Source organism: Cololabis saira, chromosome 12, assembly GCF_033807715.1.
Source record: "Cololabis saira isolate AMF1-May2022 chromosome 12, fColSai1.1, whole genome shotgun sequence".
NCBI lineage: Eukaryota > Metazoa > Chordata > Actinopteri > Beloniformes > Belonidae > Cololabis > Cololabis saira.
The window spans coordinates 33,393,597-33,411,456 of NC_084598.1; the positions used below are offsets into that span (position 1 = coordinate 33,393,597).

At 39.7% G+C, this 17,860-nt stretch overlaps 1 protein-coding gene across 1 annotated transcript in view; it reads left to right on the forward strand.

Annotated features, from left to right (window-relative positions):
* The first annotated feature begins 867 nt into the window (after positions 1–867).
* gabrd (gamma-aminobutyric acid type A receptor subunit delta) overlaps positions 868–17,860 on the forward strand; it is a 37,602-nt gene continuing 20,609 nt past the window's right edge. The window contains exon 1 of the mRNA XM_061736681.1: positions 868–1,280. Coding sequence (XP_061592665.1) covers positions 1,213–1,280 — 68 coding nt within the window. The 5' untranslated portion in view covers positions 868–1,212. The remainder of the gene's footprint in view (positions 1,281–17,860) is intronic.

Below are 17,860 nucleotides of genomic sequence, written 5' to 3' on the forward strand. Positions count from 1 at the left end.
GCAATGATCTTGTTGTATTTACTTTTCCTTTCACAATTTTAATCTATTGGGCAGATTGACCAACGTTTAGATGAAACATGCTTTATTTGTTAAAGTAGAACACCACAGTCAAAAATATTTTGCTTTAGAAAAATTAAGGCAACTTTTTCGCACGAGATTTTTATGTAGATCAAGAAAGACTAGTCTTTGTATAAACTACTCAATTTTTTGTATGTACAAAATTCATTTGCAAGTAAAGTCAACTTCATTTTTGCAAGTAAAGTCAACTTAATTTATTTATTTTTTCCTTTTATCTCTTTTTCTTTTTTTGTTTTTCTTTTTTTCTCCTTTTTTTTTTAAAGTCAACTTAATTTTGATAAATAAAGTAAACTTAACACAATTAAGTTGACTGTACTTGCAAAATGTATTACATACAAAAAATTAAGTAGTTTATACAAAGACTAGTCTTTCTTGATCTACATAATAATCTCATGCAAAAAGTTGACTTATTTTTTTTAAGTAGATCAAGCACAATATTTGTATCACTGCAGTCTGAGGATATCCATATGCCCCTGGTGGTATGTTTTTTTTTTTACATTATGGAATAGCAGTTTACTAGACTACATAAATACATAACAAAGTTCTTTGAAGTTCATAATCAGTGGTGATGTAAATGTGTCATATATGACATATTGGGCCTTTATGGACATGTCCTCTTATGCCCTCCGCCCTCAGTGGTCAGACTGAGATGGATGTTCAGAGGCCAAACACGAAGGGATAGACAGATTAGTGAAACTCCCGCTCTCCATCCCCTCCCTCCTCCTCCTCCTCTTCCTCCTCCTCCTCCTCCATCCTCCCTCTCTCTCCCTCAGCATCCCTCTCTCATTCTCTCTCTGCTCGGTTGCTGGATGACAGGCGGCGGCGGCGGATCTCTCACAGATCGCATCGTTTATGCGGTCGGACCGGGAGTTTTTCTTTCTTTCTTTCCCTTTTCCTCCCTTTTTTCCTGGTTTTCCTTCGCCTCAGGTGCGCTGTGCTCTCCTGTCTCCGGGAGGGAGGACTCGGATCTCAGCATGGGGTCAACATCACCTCCAGCAGCTGCGCACCTGCGCTGGATAACCAAGAGAGAAAATAATTAAAGAAAACACAACTCAGCGGGGTTGATCGATTTCCAATCACGGGGAAAGTTTTTCTTTAGAAAGCCAACGTGACGTTTATCTAGCAGGGTGTGGAATGGAGATCCTAACTTTCCTGCTGTCGGGTCTTGCGCTGCTGTTGTTCGGAGGGGATATTTTCACCAGGTGAGATCAGCCACGCGTTTACTTTTCTTGCAGGTGTCTCATTCTCATATCCCGGTTTAAAATGACGCATTTACAAGCTAAATAAGAAACAAAGACTCTAACATGAGAAAATAATTCTAACACTAGCGTTATGAAATGTTCAGTTCTTTTGAAAACAGGTTATTTTTGTCTCAAAGTTTCACTTTTCATTGTTCATCACCTCCCACACTTACTAATACACATCTGACTATGCTTAGAGTTGAATTGCATTTCCCTGCATTGGTTATGGATGTTCACATTAAGTAGCTCTACACAACCTCAAGCCTGCTTTCTTCATTACTTTCCCTCTGGCACATTTATTTAAACAATTACCAGGCCTAGAAAGAGGTGACTGACTTTTATTCTTCAGTGGGAGATGAGCTGATGTGTTTACTTGTGGCAAGTAAAGTCAGCACTTGCAGTATAATATGGACCAGATGGATCCGATGGCACCATGATGCCTGATGCTTATAGGCTTGGACAGCATTTACATATAGATGCATTGTTTGGGGAGTTTGCCACTTATGATCATTAATATGTTACTGAGCCTGGATTTTATGGATGCATTTCATATCAAGGTCTTCATTTAAGGTGGGACTAAGCTTGTCCAGCTGTTTAAGCTATGAAAATCATACTCATCTCACTAAAAAGCTGTCGTCATACACTCCATCATAGATGACCTTACACAGAAAAGAAAAACTGTCTGCTTCGGCCCGCTGTCTAAGCCACATTTCTAAACTGGGTGTTATAGAGCTGTAAAACTCTGCGGCGATGTTTGCACTGTAAGCCTAGAGGGCTTTTATGTGCATGTTGCTGGAGTCCCCTCATAATCTCGTCCATAAACACTCCCAAGCATCCAATCCGCGGGATAATCGGCATCAGCGACTGCCCACATGCTGGTGAGTGCTTCCTCTGAAAAAAGGCCACAGGGTGAAGCTACTAAACCGAAGGGTAAAACTTGGGCAAACGCTTTCTATTGTCCCCCCCTGGCTGTTCACCAGCAGAGGGAGTAAAAACGACTAATTGGATTTTCCTGCCTCCAGTCACCACTGTTATGATTATTTTCCTCTGCGTACAATGCAGTGTTGGCTTTTTCTTGCACCTCATTACGTGACAGCCCTCCTCTCTCTGTGTTTAACAGACACACACATACACACACCATGGTGCACACACACACATTGCTGTCCTGCCTTTGGTGGTTGCAAACGGCTTCTTTCCTTACTTACACCCTGTCCCTTCATCTCCGAACAGAATTACTCAGATTCTCTTTTTAGGTCCTCGTTTATCTGCTTCAATAGAAGTTGCTTGGATAATTTATTCCTGGCCACCTTCTGAGATGCTCTTTTATTTTCCAGACAATTTTTCTCCATTCTTTGCTTTGCTGAACTCCCTGTTCAGCTCATAAATGTGTGTAATTTTTGCAACAGAAAAGTTAAAATATTCTGCATTAACAACTAATTGCATGAAAATGTTGAAACCAACGATTACTTATCCTAGTATTACCCACGTAAAGGAAGAGCTGACACTGGAATATTGAGCGCTGTAGAGGTTGAGCGATGGGTCTTGTTAGGACAGTGCGGATGTTACAGGCTGCACTTGGGAAGATGGAGCCTAACCATCTTCCAAACACTCACGACAACACACCAGTTAGGACAGGCGGGGAAAATTAACACCCACAACATTCTGTCCAATTATTATAGTCCATTAGCCAATTATCAAAATAAAATCATCAAAATGTTCTGTTTTGATTCATCGGCTCCTTGAATACAATAAAAGAACCCACTGGTGGTTCTCCAGGCCTCAACGGTCAGTCCCTTCGTCTCAAAACCATGGAAAGAGGTGGACGTAGCTGGAACTTCTGTCCAGGACTGGTTTACGCTGCCCATTCAAGTCCAGATGAATCACTCATTGTATCTTGCTCTTAACAGCATGTTTGTTATAGAAAAAAAATGCATTAAAATGGCGGGACTAAAATAAAAAAATGACAAACCGTCTTCAGCTCTGCACCGTCCTGACAGAAGGAAGAAGCCTGCGTTCGGCCAGAGTGTGAGCAAGAGCAGGGGATAAGCACAGCTTTTAAGAAAAAAAGTCAGAAGGGAATCCCAATAAGACAGAGTTAAAGGTTGCTTTTTTTCAGACACACTAGCATGAAACCACCAAGGCATGAAATATATATAATCACTAAAATATAGAAATATTGAGCAGCTGATTTTTTTTTTTAGAAATCAGGACATCAGATATCTGAGTTATGATTCCTATTTTTTTTGGGCTGATGTGTTTGGGCAATTTACACATTTCCTCAAAATATATATATAAAAAAAGCAAACATTTGCAGAACTTAAACACGATATAAAACAGGCAGTCCCTCTAATTAGCGTTTTGCATTTACACACATTTTTAGATAGTGTACAAACTAAATGTCAAAACACGGCGAACAGATGATGAAAAAAAAAACAAACGAAAAAACAAACCCCAGAGCTCTGGATTTAAAAAGTATTAGTGCTCTTGACAGCATTTGTGTGGTGTCTCTCCTGAGCGGGAGAGAGTTTGAGCTCCTGTTCAGAGTCTTGACTCTGAGAAGTCGGTCAAACGTAGCGACAGAAGAAAATATGTAGGTTGTGAGTTCTTCATCCTACATTGGTGTGTGGAAACGTGACGTGACGTCTGCAGCGAAACAAATTCCCCTGCAGGAACAAAAGACTTGATTTTAATCACATATTTCAGCACATTTGTCACTTTTGGAAAGACATTTCATTTTAAAACCTTTCCCGCATGCTGGGTAATTTCTGAAAGGCGTGCATTCATTAGTCATTTTATCAATCACACCTCTTAATATCTTTTTTAATCTTGTGGGTCACGGCCAGCAATTCAAAAAGAAATCAGGCAAAACCAGGCCGGCCATCCACTTCTTCTGTTTTTTTTCTTCTTCTCTTAAAACATTTGAAAATGACAGTGAGAACCAGCACCAGTTCTGAAGATCCAAAACACTGGTTCCAACTGTCCACAGGGCTTTAATGAGCTAAAGTCTTTCCTTGATACATCACTGACAGTATAAAATAGATATTAACTCTTCACTTATTCTGCATACTCGCATTAAAAAGCCTTTTTGAGGTTTGAGTGTACTGTGGAGCGTTTGGACGCAGCTGTTTTCAGTTCAAAATCCCCCCCTAACCTTGTAGGCTGCACACACTTCCACCTGCAGCTCCACAACAATAGAGACTCTCTGTGGCCCGCCACCAGTTGTAAGTGCTTATTGTCAAGCAGCGGTGTGAAGTGTTGAGTCTGCACTGTTAATATAATTAGACTTTACTCAGCTCCGATTGCAGCAGATAAGCGAAGAGCGAGGCAGCTATCTGGTCACGGAGACTGAAAGTGCGCAGTGAATCTTAACTATCCAGGCCAGGCTCCTGTGACGGACAGGTGCAATGAGTCTTTCAAATCCATGATGCTCTAGTTGTTTTTGTCACAAAATTATGTTGCTGTTGTTGTTTTTTTCCCGTGGTTTGATTGAGGTTTATTGTGAGCAGATCATTATATCTTGGGTCTGTGATTACCACTAATTGGCAGGAAATAGAAAGGTGTTAGTATGACTCATGATGTTGCAACGAGCAAACGCAACTCTCCGGATCACCAGGGATCTGAATCTGAATCACTCAGGGCCCCAAAACCTTCAAAACAGAGGTATCATCCTTCACCGAAACCTCAAAGGAGCAAATTAAGTTCAACCTAAAATCAGAAAAAAAGCTTTCAAGGTATGGAGAAGGCAAATGGAAAGATCACAGCACTTTTGAAATTTAGATGTCATTTTTCTTTTCTTTCTTTTTTCTTGCAGTTATCATATATAATTTTTTCCTTCAACATCAGTCCTTTTAAAATATTCCCCAAAATGTTGGTATCTGGGTAATTCAATGGTATTCAGGAGATGAAGGAAGAATTGCAGACGTTATTTTTAAAGCACATAACTGTAATGTTTATTTTGCACAAAGCAGAACCAATGAAAGGCTGAGTATTTAATGGGGATCAGATGGTGAGAAAGTCTCAATTTTGTCAACATATACGTGAGGAAAGGTAAAAAAAACCAACGCTCCGGTTCAAATTTAATTGAATCTGGAGCAATTTGGAAGCCTAAGCTGGACAGCCATGATGACGGCACGTCACCACGAGCCGGGATTCATGAGTAGTTGACATAACCACATGGACGAAGGATTACTGTGGAGAAGCTCTGTCAATCATTACAGTACGGAGATAAGCGTCTCAATTACCTTTCCAACCTTTACTCTCCAGGCTCAGAGGTATCAGGGCTGGAAATGTGATCAGATGAACCAGCATTCCAGATCCGTAATGGAAGACATGGAGCATGTCCCAAAGACAGCGTTTGTGGCAGATTGGGGTTACAGTATATCGCTGACCCTTTCTAAGGTCAATTACATTTCCTTGATTGCAGCATTAATGCAGACAAGGATATTGACATTTTGGAGCAACATATGCTGCCTCCAAGTTTACATCTGTTCTGAGTTTTTAACATGGCGATGCTAAACAGAATTGTGCAAACATTTCAAGGAGACGGCTGAGGAAGGGGAGGGTATGAGTCCTGGACTGGCCCGTCGCCACATACCGGTGTCTCATAGAGATTATGGGGGGTCTCCTGAAACCCCCAGAAAATGCTACCTGACTTTTTAAATGTTGCACGGCTTTAGACTTGATCGCAAGAAAAATACCAACTGACATGCTTTACTGCTATTCTCAGTGTCAGAATGCCTTTTCAGTGCTGTGAGAGGGAATGGCGACATTACATTAATTTGACAAAGAAAAAAAAGGACATATATTATCTTTTTTATGGCATCAGCAAAGAAACAGAAGCCAAACTTCTGATGAAATGTAAAAACAGTAGAAAGAGTGTGGATTCAACGTATTAATCCTTGAGTTTGTGCCTTGGAAGGTTCATCTGACGCTCATCGTAGTTTACTGACAAATAACAGCATCCCGTTTCAGCGCCTCAGGTCAGGCAGAGGAGGAGCTTTCCCGCAAAGATGTGGCAGGAAGATATGATGCCAGAGGGCGTAATCTCGACATTTCCTGATCTTCACGCTTGTCCTTAAACATGGACGCAGGTGACCCGCTTCTCCTGACTAATCTGTGTGAGAGGCTGAGTCAGCGGATAAGAGAGTACACTTCCCAATAACACAGTGATTTGATCGTTTTCCTCCGGCTGCATCAGCCGGCTCTAAACCTCCACTCTGTGCTGCGTGCGGGGGGAGTTGGTGCAGGTGCACTTCAGAGACTCGGCTAAAAGCCTCCCACTTTGAGTTGACCTGTCACAAGTTAAAAACATGCAAATATATGCAGCAAGTAGTAAATTATATTGTCATTTAAATGGTAATTTATTTGTGCTTATGAAATATTCCGTTTTTGATGACTGAATGCATGGTCATGTATTTGGAAAAATGTTTAACGACTGAAAAACTATAAAAAAAAAAAATATATATATATATATATATTATGTTAAAATTAAAATGCCATTTGTGCTGTCTGCAGTTAAACTATAATCACCATATTTAAGGTATTAAAATAATGTAGTTCATTAACTAATTTAGTTAACATGACACTGGCCCTTAAAATGTGACATTATTCCCCTTTTTTCTAAGGGTAATGCAGTTTTTAAGATCTTAATGAATTATTTATAATAGGCTCTGGTGAAAACGCCAGTGAGATACGGTTAAAGAAAAGAAAAAAAATCCCTCACTCCATAAAAGATGTCAAAGAACTAGAATTAGAACCAAACAATGATCTTTTCAGAATGAATATGTAATGTGGATTCTTAAATAAACAAACACAGGAATTCAACTTGATGTGAATCCAGAAATATGCTAAAAAAAAGGATATTTTGAGATTAAAGCGGATTGGCTTCACTTCTTTTACTTGACATGAAATATGATCAGTGTCATAGTTTTCCAGATGTTAAATTAGGCTGTGAAATCTGAACATTTTCACCAAATCAACAGGGGGGGCTCATTTAGGGCAGTGCTTTCCAACCACGGCACGGCAGCGCACCAGTGCATCATGGGAGACTGTCAGCTGTGCTGTGGGAAATGACCCAGTTCCACTTAAGTAGTCCAAAAGTATGATGTCATTCATACATGTCAATCAAAGTTAACCGTGGCTACCGGGCCCTTCAGCAAATCTCCACCCAAATAGCTGCGTTTATAGCGGAATATGCTGATTTTACATGTTTTTAAAACTTCCCGCCATGTTTAGACGACACAGGGTTGCTGCTGATTGCTTCCGTAAGCTTGGTAGCATGACGATTACGGATGAGGAAGTGATAACGGCTAGCCATTGGCTGAGCCGACTGTCAATCAGTTTTATTAGAAATACATTTATTTGCATGGTCTGCTTGAAAAAGGGCAGGAATTAAGAGTATACCCACATCTCCAGGGACCTATACACCACGGCTGCTGCATGAGACTCAACCTGGAAGTTAGATGATTGCTGGTTGGTTTTTCTTCTTCTTTCATATATTAACAGTTGGCAAACAGAAAAAATTATTCATTACTGCCACTAGGTGGTATCGGTGAGTTTAATTATTTCACACATGCCCCCTCTAATGACTTGGTGTATGTTTATTCAAACAGTTTGGTCTGGCTGAAGCACTTTAATTCCTTCAGGCGTCTAGAGACAACATCTGTTGTATTAGACACTATATAAATAAAATTGAATTGAATTGAATTAAAACAGTCCAAAATATTGACTGGCCCGAACATGAACCCGGCAGCATCTCTAACAATGGCCAAAGTCACTCTAATCTGCCACCAGCAGCTGTGCGGCACAAGCATCTGAAGACCCCATCGCCCCTTTTTTATCAATGTTTCAGTTTAGACACTCCTCTGTGTAACTTAGAGGATTTGGCTTCTAAGCTGCTAAAGTGTCCTTGAGCAAGCTGTTGATTCCCGTCCAGCTGTTCTGCGGCTGACCTTTGACTTCCCTGCAGCGGGAGGAGGGCAAGGGAGAATCCAGGACACATTCTTTCCCTTTCAACTACAGCCAATATCCACTAGGCTTTGGCATTTTGAGTCCAAACTGCCTCCATTTTGAGCCTGCAATCACGTTCTAGGCAGGAGGAGGCAGTAGTTGATAGGGACAATGCAGTTTAAACATAGTTTCAGTACAATGACAGCAACTGATGTTCTGCACATAGAGTTTATAGCTATTGCTAATTTGCAACTCCTGTACTGAGTACTGAGGAGGCATGACTGAGGAGGCAGGACTGAAGAGGCAGGACTGAAGAGGCAGGACTGAACCTGCTCGATGCACTGGAACCTGTTCGTTGGACTTTTACAGGAGGCTGGTCAGAGACGCCCTGGGAAAGTATTGCAGATGAAGCTGAATCCTTAGTGTATTTGCAAGAGAGTGGCAGCTCCCAGAAGGACGACCTTGGGTTCTGGGTATACACATGTTCAGAACAGTATCTGGGTGATTCTTCAATTCGGGGCACTTTTGACTTTTGGAATTTTGAAAAAAAAAAGTTCTTTAATCTCTGTTTTTTCTATTTCAAAAGGTTTATCAATTGGTCAGGAACAAAGATCTTAGCATAGCTTTGATTGTACTTCATGATCATTTTGATATTATGATGCTTTTTTCAAAGTTGTCACAGTAAAATGTCATTACCATCACAAAAACAAAACACTGATTTTAATACAAAATGATTTGACAAGCAAAGTTTTCACAATCATTCCAGTAAGTACAAAACATGCTCTTTAAAAATCATGTTCTGAATATTTGTAAGTACATTTAAAATACATTTTAACACCATGTTCTCTCTAACTTTTTAATATATTGCCTTGTCTCAACAATGAAATATTGCATACTAATGAGAATATTTGAATTGCAATGCATATTTTTTCAGAAAATGCAAATTTAGACAATTAAACATTACCACAATGATTGAGGTAAAACCCAAGTTAACAAAAAAGCAAATTTTTTTGTCAAAAAGTGTATTGTGACGGTAATGACAATGTATTCCGGTAATGACAACATGTTTTGGTAATGACATAAAAATGAACACTGGTGTTTTTTTTGTTGTTTTTTTGACAACAAAGATAAAGAAAATACTACTTTTTAAAAACAACACCTTTTGAACACTTAACCTTCCACTAAAATTAATCATTTGGTAAACTACCACAGCATTGCTTATGTAATAATATCTTCTTCGGGCCGGCTGGTTCAATTCTGACATAAAAAAGGATCAAACAAGAGAATTGGCATGCTCAACTCAAATTTCCCATATGATGGGTGTCAATCCAAAAATGATAAAATAGAAAATAAAGATTTCAGCACTCTCCAATTAGTGTGTAGCATTTTAATTCATGCACAGCAACAGTGGCGTGACCCATATTAAAGGGGATCTATTATGGCATTTAATGTCTTTTTTAAACAGGCCTTGAATGTCGTAAAAACAAGCTTTTGATTGTTTTTTCTAAATAAATTGGAAATTCAGCCTCTGGTCCATGTCTTTATCTTTACCGTTTCTAACCTCATTCTCTATACGGGATTCTGAGTGGGCGGGGCTATGATAATGAGGCTCTGTGCTGATTGGCTGCCTGAATGACACGATACACCTCTACGAAAAAATGGCAGAAGCTCCAGCCGGCGGAGTTAAGGCTTATTTATGGTTCCGCGTTACACCAACCCAGAGCCTACGGCAGGGGTGGGCAATCCTGGTCCTCGAGGGTCGGTGTCCCTGCAGGTTTTAGATGTTTCCCTGCTTCATTGCACCATGATACAAGTGACTGTGTCATTAACAGAATTGTGCAGCCCTGGATGACAAGCTGATGGCGATGATTAATTCGAATCAGGTGTTTTAAAGCAGGGGAACATCTAAAACATGCAGGAAACCGGCCCTCGAGGACCAGGATTGCCCACCCCTGGCCTACGGCATAAGGTACGTGGCGACGCGCACCGTAGGCTACGCCGTACCCTACGCTGTAGGCTCTGCGTCGATTTAACGCGGAACCATAATTCAGGCTTTATGCGATGCGAGTGAGCGTCAGCGACAAAATCAATTCCATTGCTTTATTTTCTATTGGACTGTCCTAACTGTCCGCAGCGACGCAGCACGACGCAGCGTGCCGTTTTGAGCTGAACATTTGTCGGACGCCCTGCTTCTATTTTCTTCCTGTCGCTCGCATTGAAAGCCGGTTGAAAGCGCTGTAGGAAACAGTCACGGATGAGGAACGGCTGATCCAGTTAGTTGAAATGAGAAGTTATCTCTATGATTCATCCTCATTTCACTACAAAAACCTCAATAAAGTGGCAGCTGCTAGAGGGAGATGGACAGAGAGCGTCTGATGTCACGCAGTGCGAAGTGCGATGTCAGACGCTCGCATGCAGTTACACGGTTTTATAGTTGTGGCCGTGGTTTGCATTTTGGTTACGTAACGAAAACGCGCCGAATCTTATTGGCTCATAGATCCACATCACACTGGATGGATCATCCGGGCGGCTGTACAGACACTGCAGAATTATTACTGGCCCTACTGTTTCTTTGGTTAACTTTCCACTGTCGTCTCCTGCATCTTTGTTCCCGCTTTGAAAATTGTGAGATGGCTTTCAATTTTCCTGTCTCTTTTCTTTTTTTGTATCTCTTTTTCTCTTTCAAGGTATTGCTGATATTTATAAGGATCTTCCTTGATTTTGTCTCTGTATTTTTTTGACCGTTAAGCTGGTTTAGCTGGGGCCATGTTGACATCTTCAAACAAAAATTATGTAAATTATGGTTTGTCACTGTTCAATTATGTATCATAGTAAAGTAGTGCATGGTGAATTAAGCTAATATATTCTAGTTATAAGGTAATAAACAGATAAATTGTCATTACCATCACTGATAGTCATTACCATCACAGTCACTTTTGTGATGGTAATGACACGTGATGGTAATGACAATTCTCACTCTTTGCAGAAAATGTTGGCAAATTTTTTTGACTAGCTAAGCTAACTGGTTAGCTAAGCACACTGTACACTGAATATATGTAAATAAAGTGAAATTTCCTATTAATGAATTAAAATACTCAACTAGTGACTTGTTTGGTAATGACGCCTAATAAACCTACTCTCAGATCAGGGTGTATAAAACATCAAATTACTTACATATGTGAGCATCAAAAAATCAGGCTTCTGCCTCATGTCTGGGAATGTTCCTGTGGAGCATCTAATTTGCATGAAACAATGTAATTAACTGTTTGTAAAAACTTTATTGCTCTCTAAAATGTTGAGTGTGATGGTAATGACAGATGTATGAGGGACAGCGATATTTAACTATAAATAAATTACAAATTGAACAAATATAAATTATATGAATTTGAAAAATGCCTTTTTAAGTTGTTACAAGGAAATGCAAAGTAAAGTTTTAACGAATTTAGCACTTTTTATTGCTTTATTATAGAGGGGATGTCAAAAAGTCTGGGTTGGGGACAAACCCAAAACAGTGAAATTCTTGCACATTTCAATTTTCAACACACTGAAAAAGTACTAAAATGTCATCATTGAGACACAGTTAATTTTTTCATACCTACTACAACCTAACTTTAACAAATGCAATAATTGTTTTTTCTAAAAAATCTTTTTTTCTTGAAAATCTACCCTGGGGACAGAAAAACTCCCTTAATTGAAGAATCACCCATCTACGCTTATACTAATTTGTGTCAGATACCGCAACATAAACTCTTATATGCACACACAGGCCACTTCTCCCTTTGTGCCCAACCACAGCAGATGTATTGTGCACTGGTGCCTTTACTTACACGAAGAAATGTCTTTTCCTGACAAAAACATGCAGAACTTTCAAAATACATCCTAATGTTAGAAAAAGAGTCGACCAGGTGCTCGTTAGGGTGTGACCGCTGTAAAATGGTGCTCTTGGATCGGACCCGGGAGACAATGTGGAAAAATAGAAGCTAAAGATCCAGGCACTCGAGACAAGGTGGATAAAAAGATAAAAAAGCCTTTATTAGAAGAGGGCTGCCAACATGTTTCAGCCTATCTGGCCTTCATCAGGGCAAGGAATCTGTATAAATAACCACAGGTGTGGTAATGAGCACAGGTGAAAACAATCACTCGTCAAGGCGAAAACACAGGTGAACCATATAGCAACATTTTAAGGTGGTATGGGGAGTTAAACTCATCACAACCAATAATCATTGGAATAATGTTATTCCAATGATTATTTGGATTGTTTATACGGCTTTTTATCCACCTCGTCTCGAGTGCCTGGATCTTTAGCTTCTATTTTGAATTGTATTCTCTGAATTGCAAAATTCAACTCTCAGCTGATTCTTCAACTATTGAACTTTTTAACAGTTTACATTTTTACTTATTTAGAAAAATAGCCGGCCGCTTTAATGTCCCTGTGAAATCTCCGACCACCGAAGGCACCGTGAAAGGAGGGTTTCGCCCTCACAAAAGGTTTCCAATTAGCAGTGGAGATAATAAACTCAGAAGATCCTTCAGAAATGCTCAGGGTCAAATTGGGTCAACTTGTTAGAATAGAAATGCACTTTTCTTTTGTAGGCAGTATTGTTTGGGATTCACGCGGATGGCTCTAAGAGTCAATTCTTTCTGCTTCTGCCTCAGCAGCCTGCCCTTGTTAGATCGGTGCAAACTTACTACTTTCTCTGGTATTTTTTTTCTTAATTCAAATGTAAGAGGAGAGAAACTTTCAAGTTTTAGAAACCATTATTACAGAGTTCTAATGTGGTCATTAAAAATCTGCCTGTGAAGCAGCACAGACCCTTTAGTGCGACACGGTGGGAAGCACACACGAAAACAAATATGAAGCAGCTGCTTACTGATCGTTTCATTCATTTATGCTGCATTTTTATTCATCCGATTGGATGTCGACATCGCTTATTGCAATAGTCTTCATCTCTCACCCGATACTGGTAAAAATGAACTAAACAAAGAGGATGAGGGTTCAGGTAACTGGTAGCATCCATTTATAAAACTAATTAGACTATTAGTTCATGCTGCACATTATGTTCACAGTGATACGTGGTACATTTCAGAGAGGCTGCCACTCTTTGTCACTTGGCTCCCCATCTGGTTAATGCTAGCTCATAAACAGACCCAGACCTCGGGAGGAACGTTTAATGAAAGTGAAATAGATGGTAGAAGGAATAGGAGCGTCTGCTCTCAGCTGCCCGGTCATGGATGAAGGGGCCAGAAAATGGAGAAGTGTAAATGTTCAGTTTGTGTTTAGTAATTCTCCCCAGAACCACAATCGTGTGCACATCTCGTGACGGAATACTGCTCCCTGTCTTTTACCTCAGAGGACTCTCGTCAGTTTACAATGAGTTTGCAAACACTCAGTACGTTTACATGCACTAACAGAGAATCGAATTGTTGCCGTAATCCGACCAATATAACATTTTTAAAAGCCATGTATACACCTTAGCCGGGCCTTATTCCAACCGAACTGAAGCTCTTGAGATGGAGCTTTTAGTTCCAGATAATGCGTCCTAATCCGAGTTATTCCGGCATGTATACGCAACCCACGTTTAGCCGAGCTACTGACTGCCCCGAGACTCCCCATTCTGGAAGTGACGACACTACAAAAGTCAGAATATCAACACAGTTGGAGAAGAAGACAAACAACAAAGAAGGAACCGGAAGAAAGCCAATGCAAAAGTACGTGTGGCGCCACCTAGCATCGCGGAGCCAACATCAGATTAGATTAGATATTCCTTTATTCATCCCTCAGTGGGGAAATTCATATTGAGCAGCAGCAGTACACACAACACACTTTCATACACATACAGACAAAAAGGATTAAAAAAAGTAATATATAATTAAAAAACTATATAAAGTATACAGAAGAATAAAAATAGTGCAGTATGAGATATAAATACAGGGCAAACAGGTAAGATGAAGATGAATGGTATGAAGCATTCATGGTATGTAATTGTGCTGAATGAGGGATGGGGATGGTATTACACATGATAAATATAATAAATTATTGAAGTAAAATATAGGAAAATATTGCACATCTTTGTTATTATTTGTTTATTTGTTATTTGACTGTTTGCTGAGCAGGCCTGATCATACCTCACTGAATAATCGATTTTCTTCTTTTGCACTTACATTTCCTGAAATTCCAGTTTAATCCTTAGCTAAATTGTTGTCAATAGCTGGATTTAGCTGTGCATGTAACCGCACTGACTGAAGTGATCAGCTTTCGATTGAAGCAAATTGTCATGACTGGTGTGGTGAGGACCCAGATGCAGGAGAGCGAAAGGCAGGAGTTCAACAAAAAAGGGTTTATTTACAAAAACCAAAAGCGCTGCTTGGCAGGATCAAAAAACAGGGATCAAAAAACTTAAGCAAAAACTTGGCAGGACACATGGAGGGAAGCACAGTACGGAACCACAAGGACCAAGGGAATGACAAAACCAGATATACACAGGGGATAACGAGACACAAGTGCAGACAATCAGGGCAGATGGGACACACGCGGGGCAAAACAGAAACAAACTGGGGGAAATGTCAACCACTGACACAAATATCTGTGTCACTGTTTATAATTGGGCCTTTTGGGAAGCTACGGGGATAAACCGGAAATTTGCACATCTGAAGGTTTGCCTGTAACAGTGAACTTAAATGTAGAACATCTTTGAGCAGAGTCTTTGTTTAAAACAATAGACTGTAAGATTATTGGACAAACCATCCGAGACGTCAACCACAGGTTGTAAATGGCTGAAACATGCCGACTCCTGTCAGTCCAAGGCAGCTGTGGTACCAGCTCCTTCCACGGTGGGCTTTTTCCACGCAGGAGTCGCTGGAGGTTGACTTGCTTTTGGAGTCAGCCCCCAGTGGTCAGTAGATGAACCGCAATTTGTTACTTCTGTGTGAGGTGCAACGTGCAAGTTTGATGTTGGCGCTTGAGTGAAACAAGCAGATTTAATGTTGTTTGAGTTAAATTTCTACCCTGAACATTTCTAGAATCCTGCACAGTACACACGAGACACGTTTTGAGCTCAGAGACTATTTAAGGTAATATTAACCTACCAGTAAAACATGCATTTGATTAATGGTATTGAAGTTTAATTAACAAAAACTAAATGTTTATGCAGTAGGCTAGACCATAGGTAAATACGTTTTTATAAATGTTAGTTAGCTAACACCATTTATTGACAGTTCAAGATGCTTTATTTACATTACACTTTACTTACACCTCCCAACCACTGAGTGACAGCATGGACACTGGGGGTACATATTACTATTATTATTAGCATCAACAAATCAATGCCGTGCATCAAGCCCGATGTTTAGTGTTTTAAAGGACTTACCAAAAACCTACCAACCAAAAAAGCGAACCCTGTTATACCAATAGAATGCTCCAGACTTTTAGCTACCTGTATATCTGAACGTGGCATTTCGTTTATTCCAGCGCCACACACCTCCACCATCTGAATACAAAATCCCCCAACTTCCTACAGAGAGTTTCTGGATTTTTACCCAATATTTTCTGCCCCTTTGCATTTGCAGCAATAATTATGGATCACAGCTAATTTGATTAAAACTGGTTAATAATGAAATATTTATTTATTTGTTAAATTCTCTCCATTGGATCTTACATATGAAGAATTTTCTGGTCCACAGAACTGTCGGCGTGTTACAGGTCGGTGCAAGCAGAGCTGGACGTGAGCAGGAATACCAAAAATGTGACATGAAAAAGGCTAATGTTGCATTATTTGTTTTCTTATTTGAGTTAGGGGACTCAGAAAACCGGATGGATATAAAGTGTAATTATGGAGGGAGTATTGTTAGATAAGTTTGATCTCTTCCTACCCCATTTTCCAGCATCTTGCACAGTATTTATGTGTAATGTGTATTGTTATGTGTACATCAGTATATAGGTTTATAGATAGGTGTGTGCACATTGGGTATAGATTTATTTTATAAATGTATTTATTTTGTGTACATTTAATTAAGATAGATTAATTTATTTATATACATTTATTTACAAGGGACTCTATGTGTTCAAATTGTGTGTGTATGCATGTGTGTATCTAAGTGTATATAGCCCAATTAGCGCACTTTTAGACGTAGCTTTGTTATACAAAGGGAATATATATATATATATATATATATATATATATATATATGGTCTAGCACTGGCGTGACAGCACCTGTGTCCAACTGGACTCTCAGAATTGTGACCAGCACTTATCCAGCTTGACCCTCCTCTGTGATTTTGTGCTTGTGTTGTTCTCTCAGATGTAAGTCGCTTTGGATAAAAGCGTCTGCTAAATGACAGGAGTAGTACTAGTAGTAGTAGTATAGACACATAGATTCATACTAGGTTTAACGTTGTTATGCTCTGTCAAATGGTTTTGACATGTCTGGAATTAATCAATAAATGAATGAATGAATGAAAGTGTACTTGTTTTTTTAATTTAATTAAATTTGAGTTATTTTAGTTTGTTTTTGGGTTTTAACTCCTGTGTTTCCTCAGTGGCTCTGGTTGGCTCCGGTTGCTGTGTCGCCGGCCTGAGGTCTGCTCCAGCTGATAGTCTGATAGCGTTCCCTCTCTGGTTCTTTTGTGCCCAGCAATGTTATCATTTAGGAAAAATAAAGTAATCATGCCTTATCATTGAAAGGGATTATCGGTGGAAGCGGAAGCTGGATGGGTGGAAGTGGATCTGTTTTTACTGTTAAGCACTTGTGGTGCATTTCCCTGTATGATTAGTGCAGAATAAATAAAGTTAGATTTGATTATGTGTGACTGTACGGCACAGCTACAGTGTTTGAAGGATCTCTGCAAGAGGGTGCTACTACTACTAATAATAATAATAGTAATAACTACAGTGAATTAGCTTTTTGGATCAGTTGAGACATAGTTTGGCAGCTTCCTGGGAAATGAACATCAAATTATAAGAAACTGCTTGATTTATTCCCATTTATCCCTGGCAGGCTCACACTTCGATGCACTGTTCGGCCTCCTCACTGTAAACAGGCCTGCTTGACCTTGGTGGGCTAATGATTTTCTTGAAAGAAAAGCTTCATTTCCAGATTTAGAAACCCCCAATTAGCGAGGAAATGCAGAAGTCACAGAGTGATTAATTAATTCACCCATGCTCCCATTTTTTCCCCAGACATGATGGTGATTGCCAGACTAAAAATAAATCTGTCACTACAAAATGGATCCGCTGAGAAAAAATTAATGACATAGCAGAAATATTGTCCTTCTGCTCCTTTCTTTTTCTTTTTTTCCCCCCCAATTTCTACATAGACAGATTCATATGGTGGTCAATTTCCCTGTAACTGCAATGTCATGGTTTTCTGTAAATGTCAGCTTTATATCAAAGGTCACCAAAAGGCATTGCTATGTTTGTCAACAAGGAAAGGTTTCGATAAACCTGTGTGGTTCATTTCCCTGTTAATGCCAACACTCGTCTTTCTGAATTTAAATGTCAGAGAAACCTGCACCTACAACAGTCAGCTTCTTCAATTATTGATGCTAGAAGTATTTGTAGAATTTGATTTTCCACCACAGCGTTCATCTGAAAATG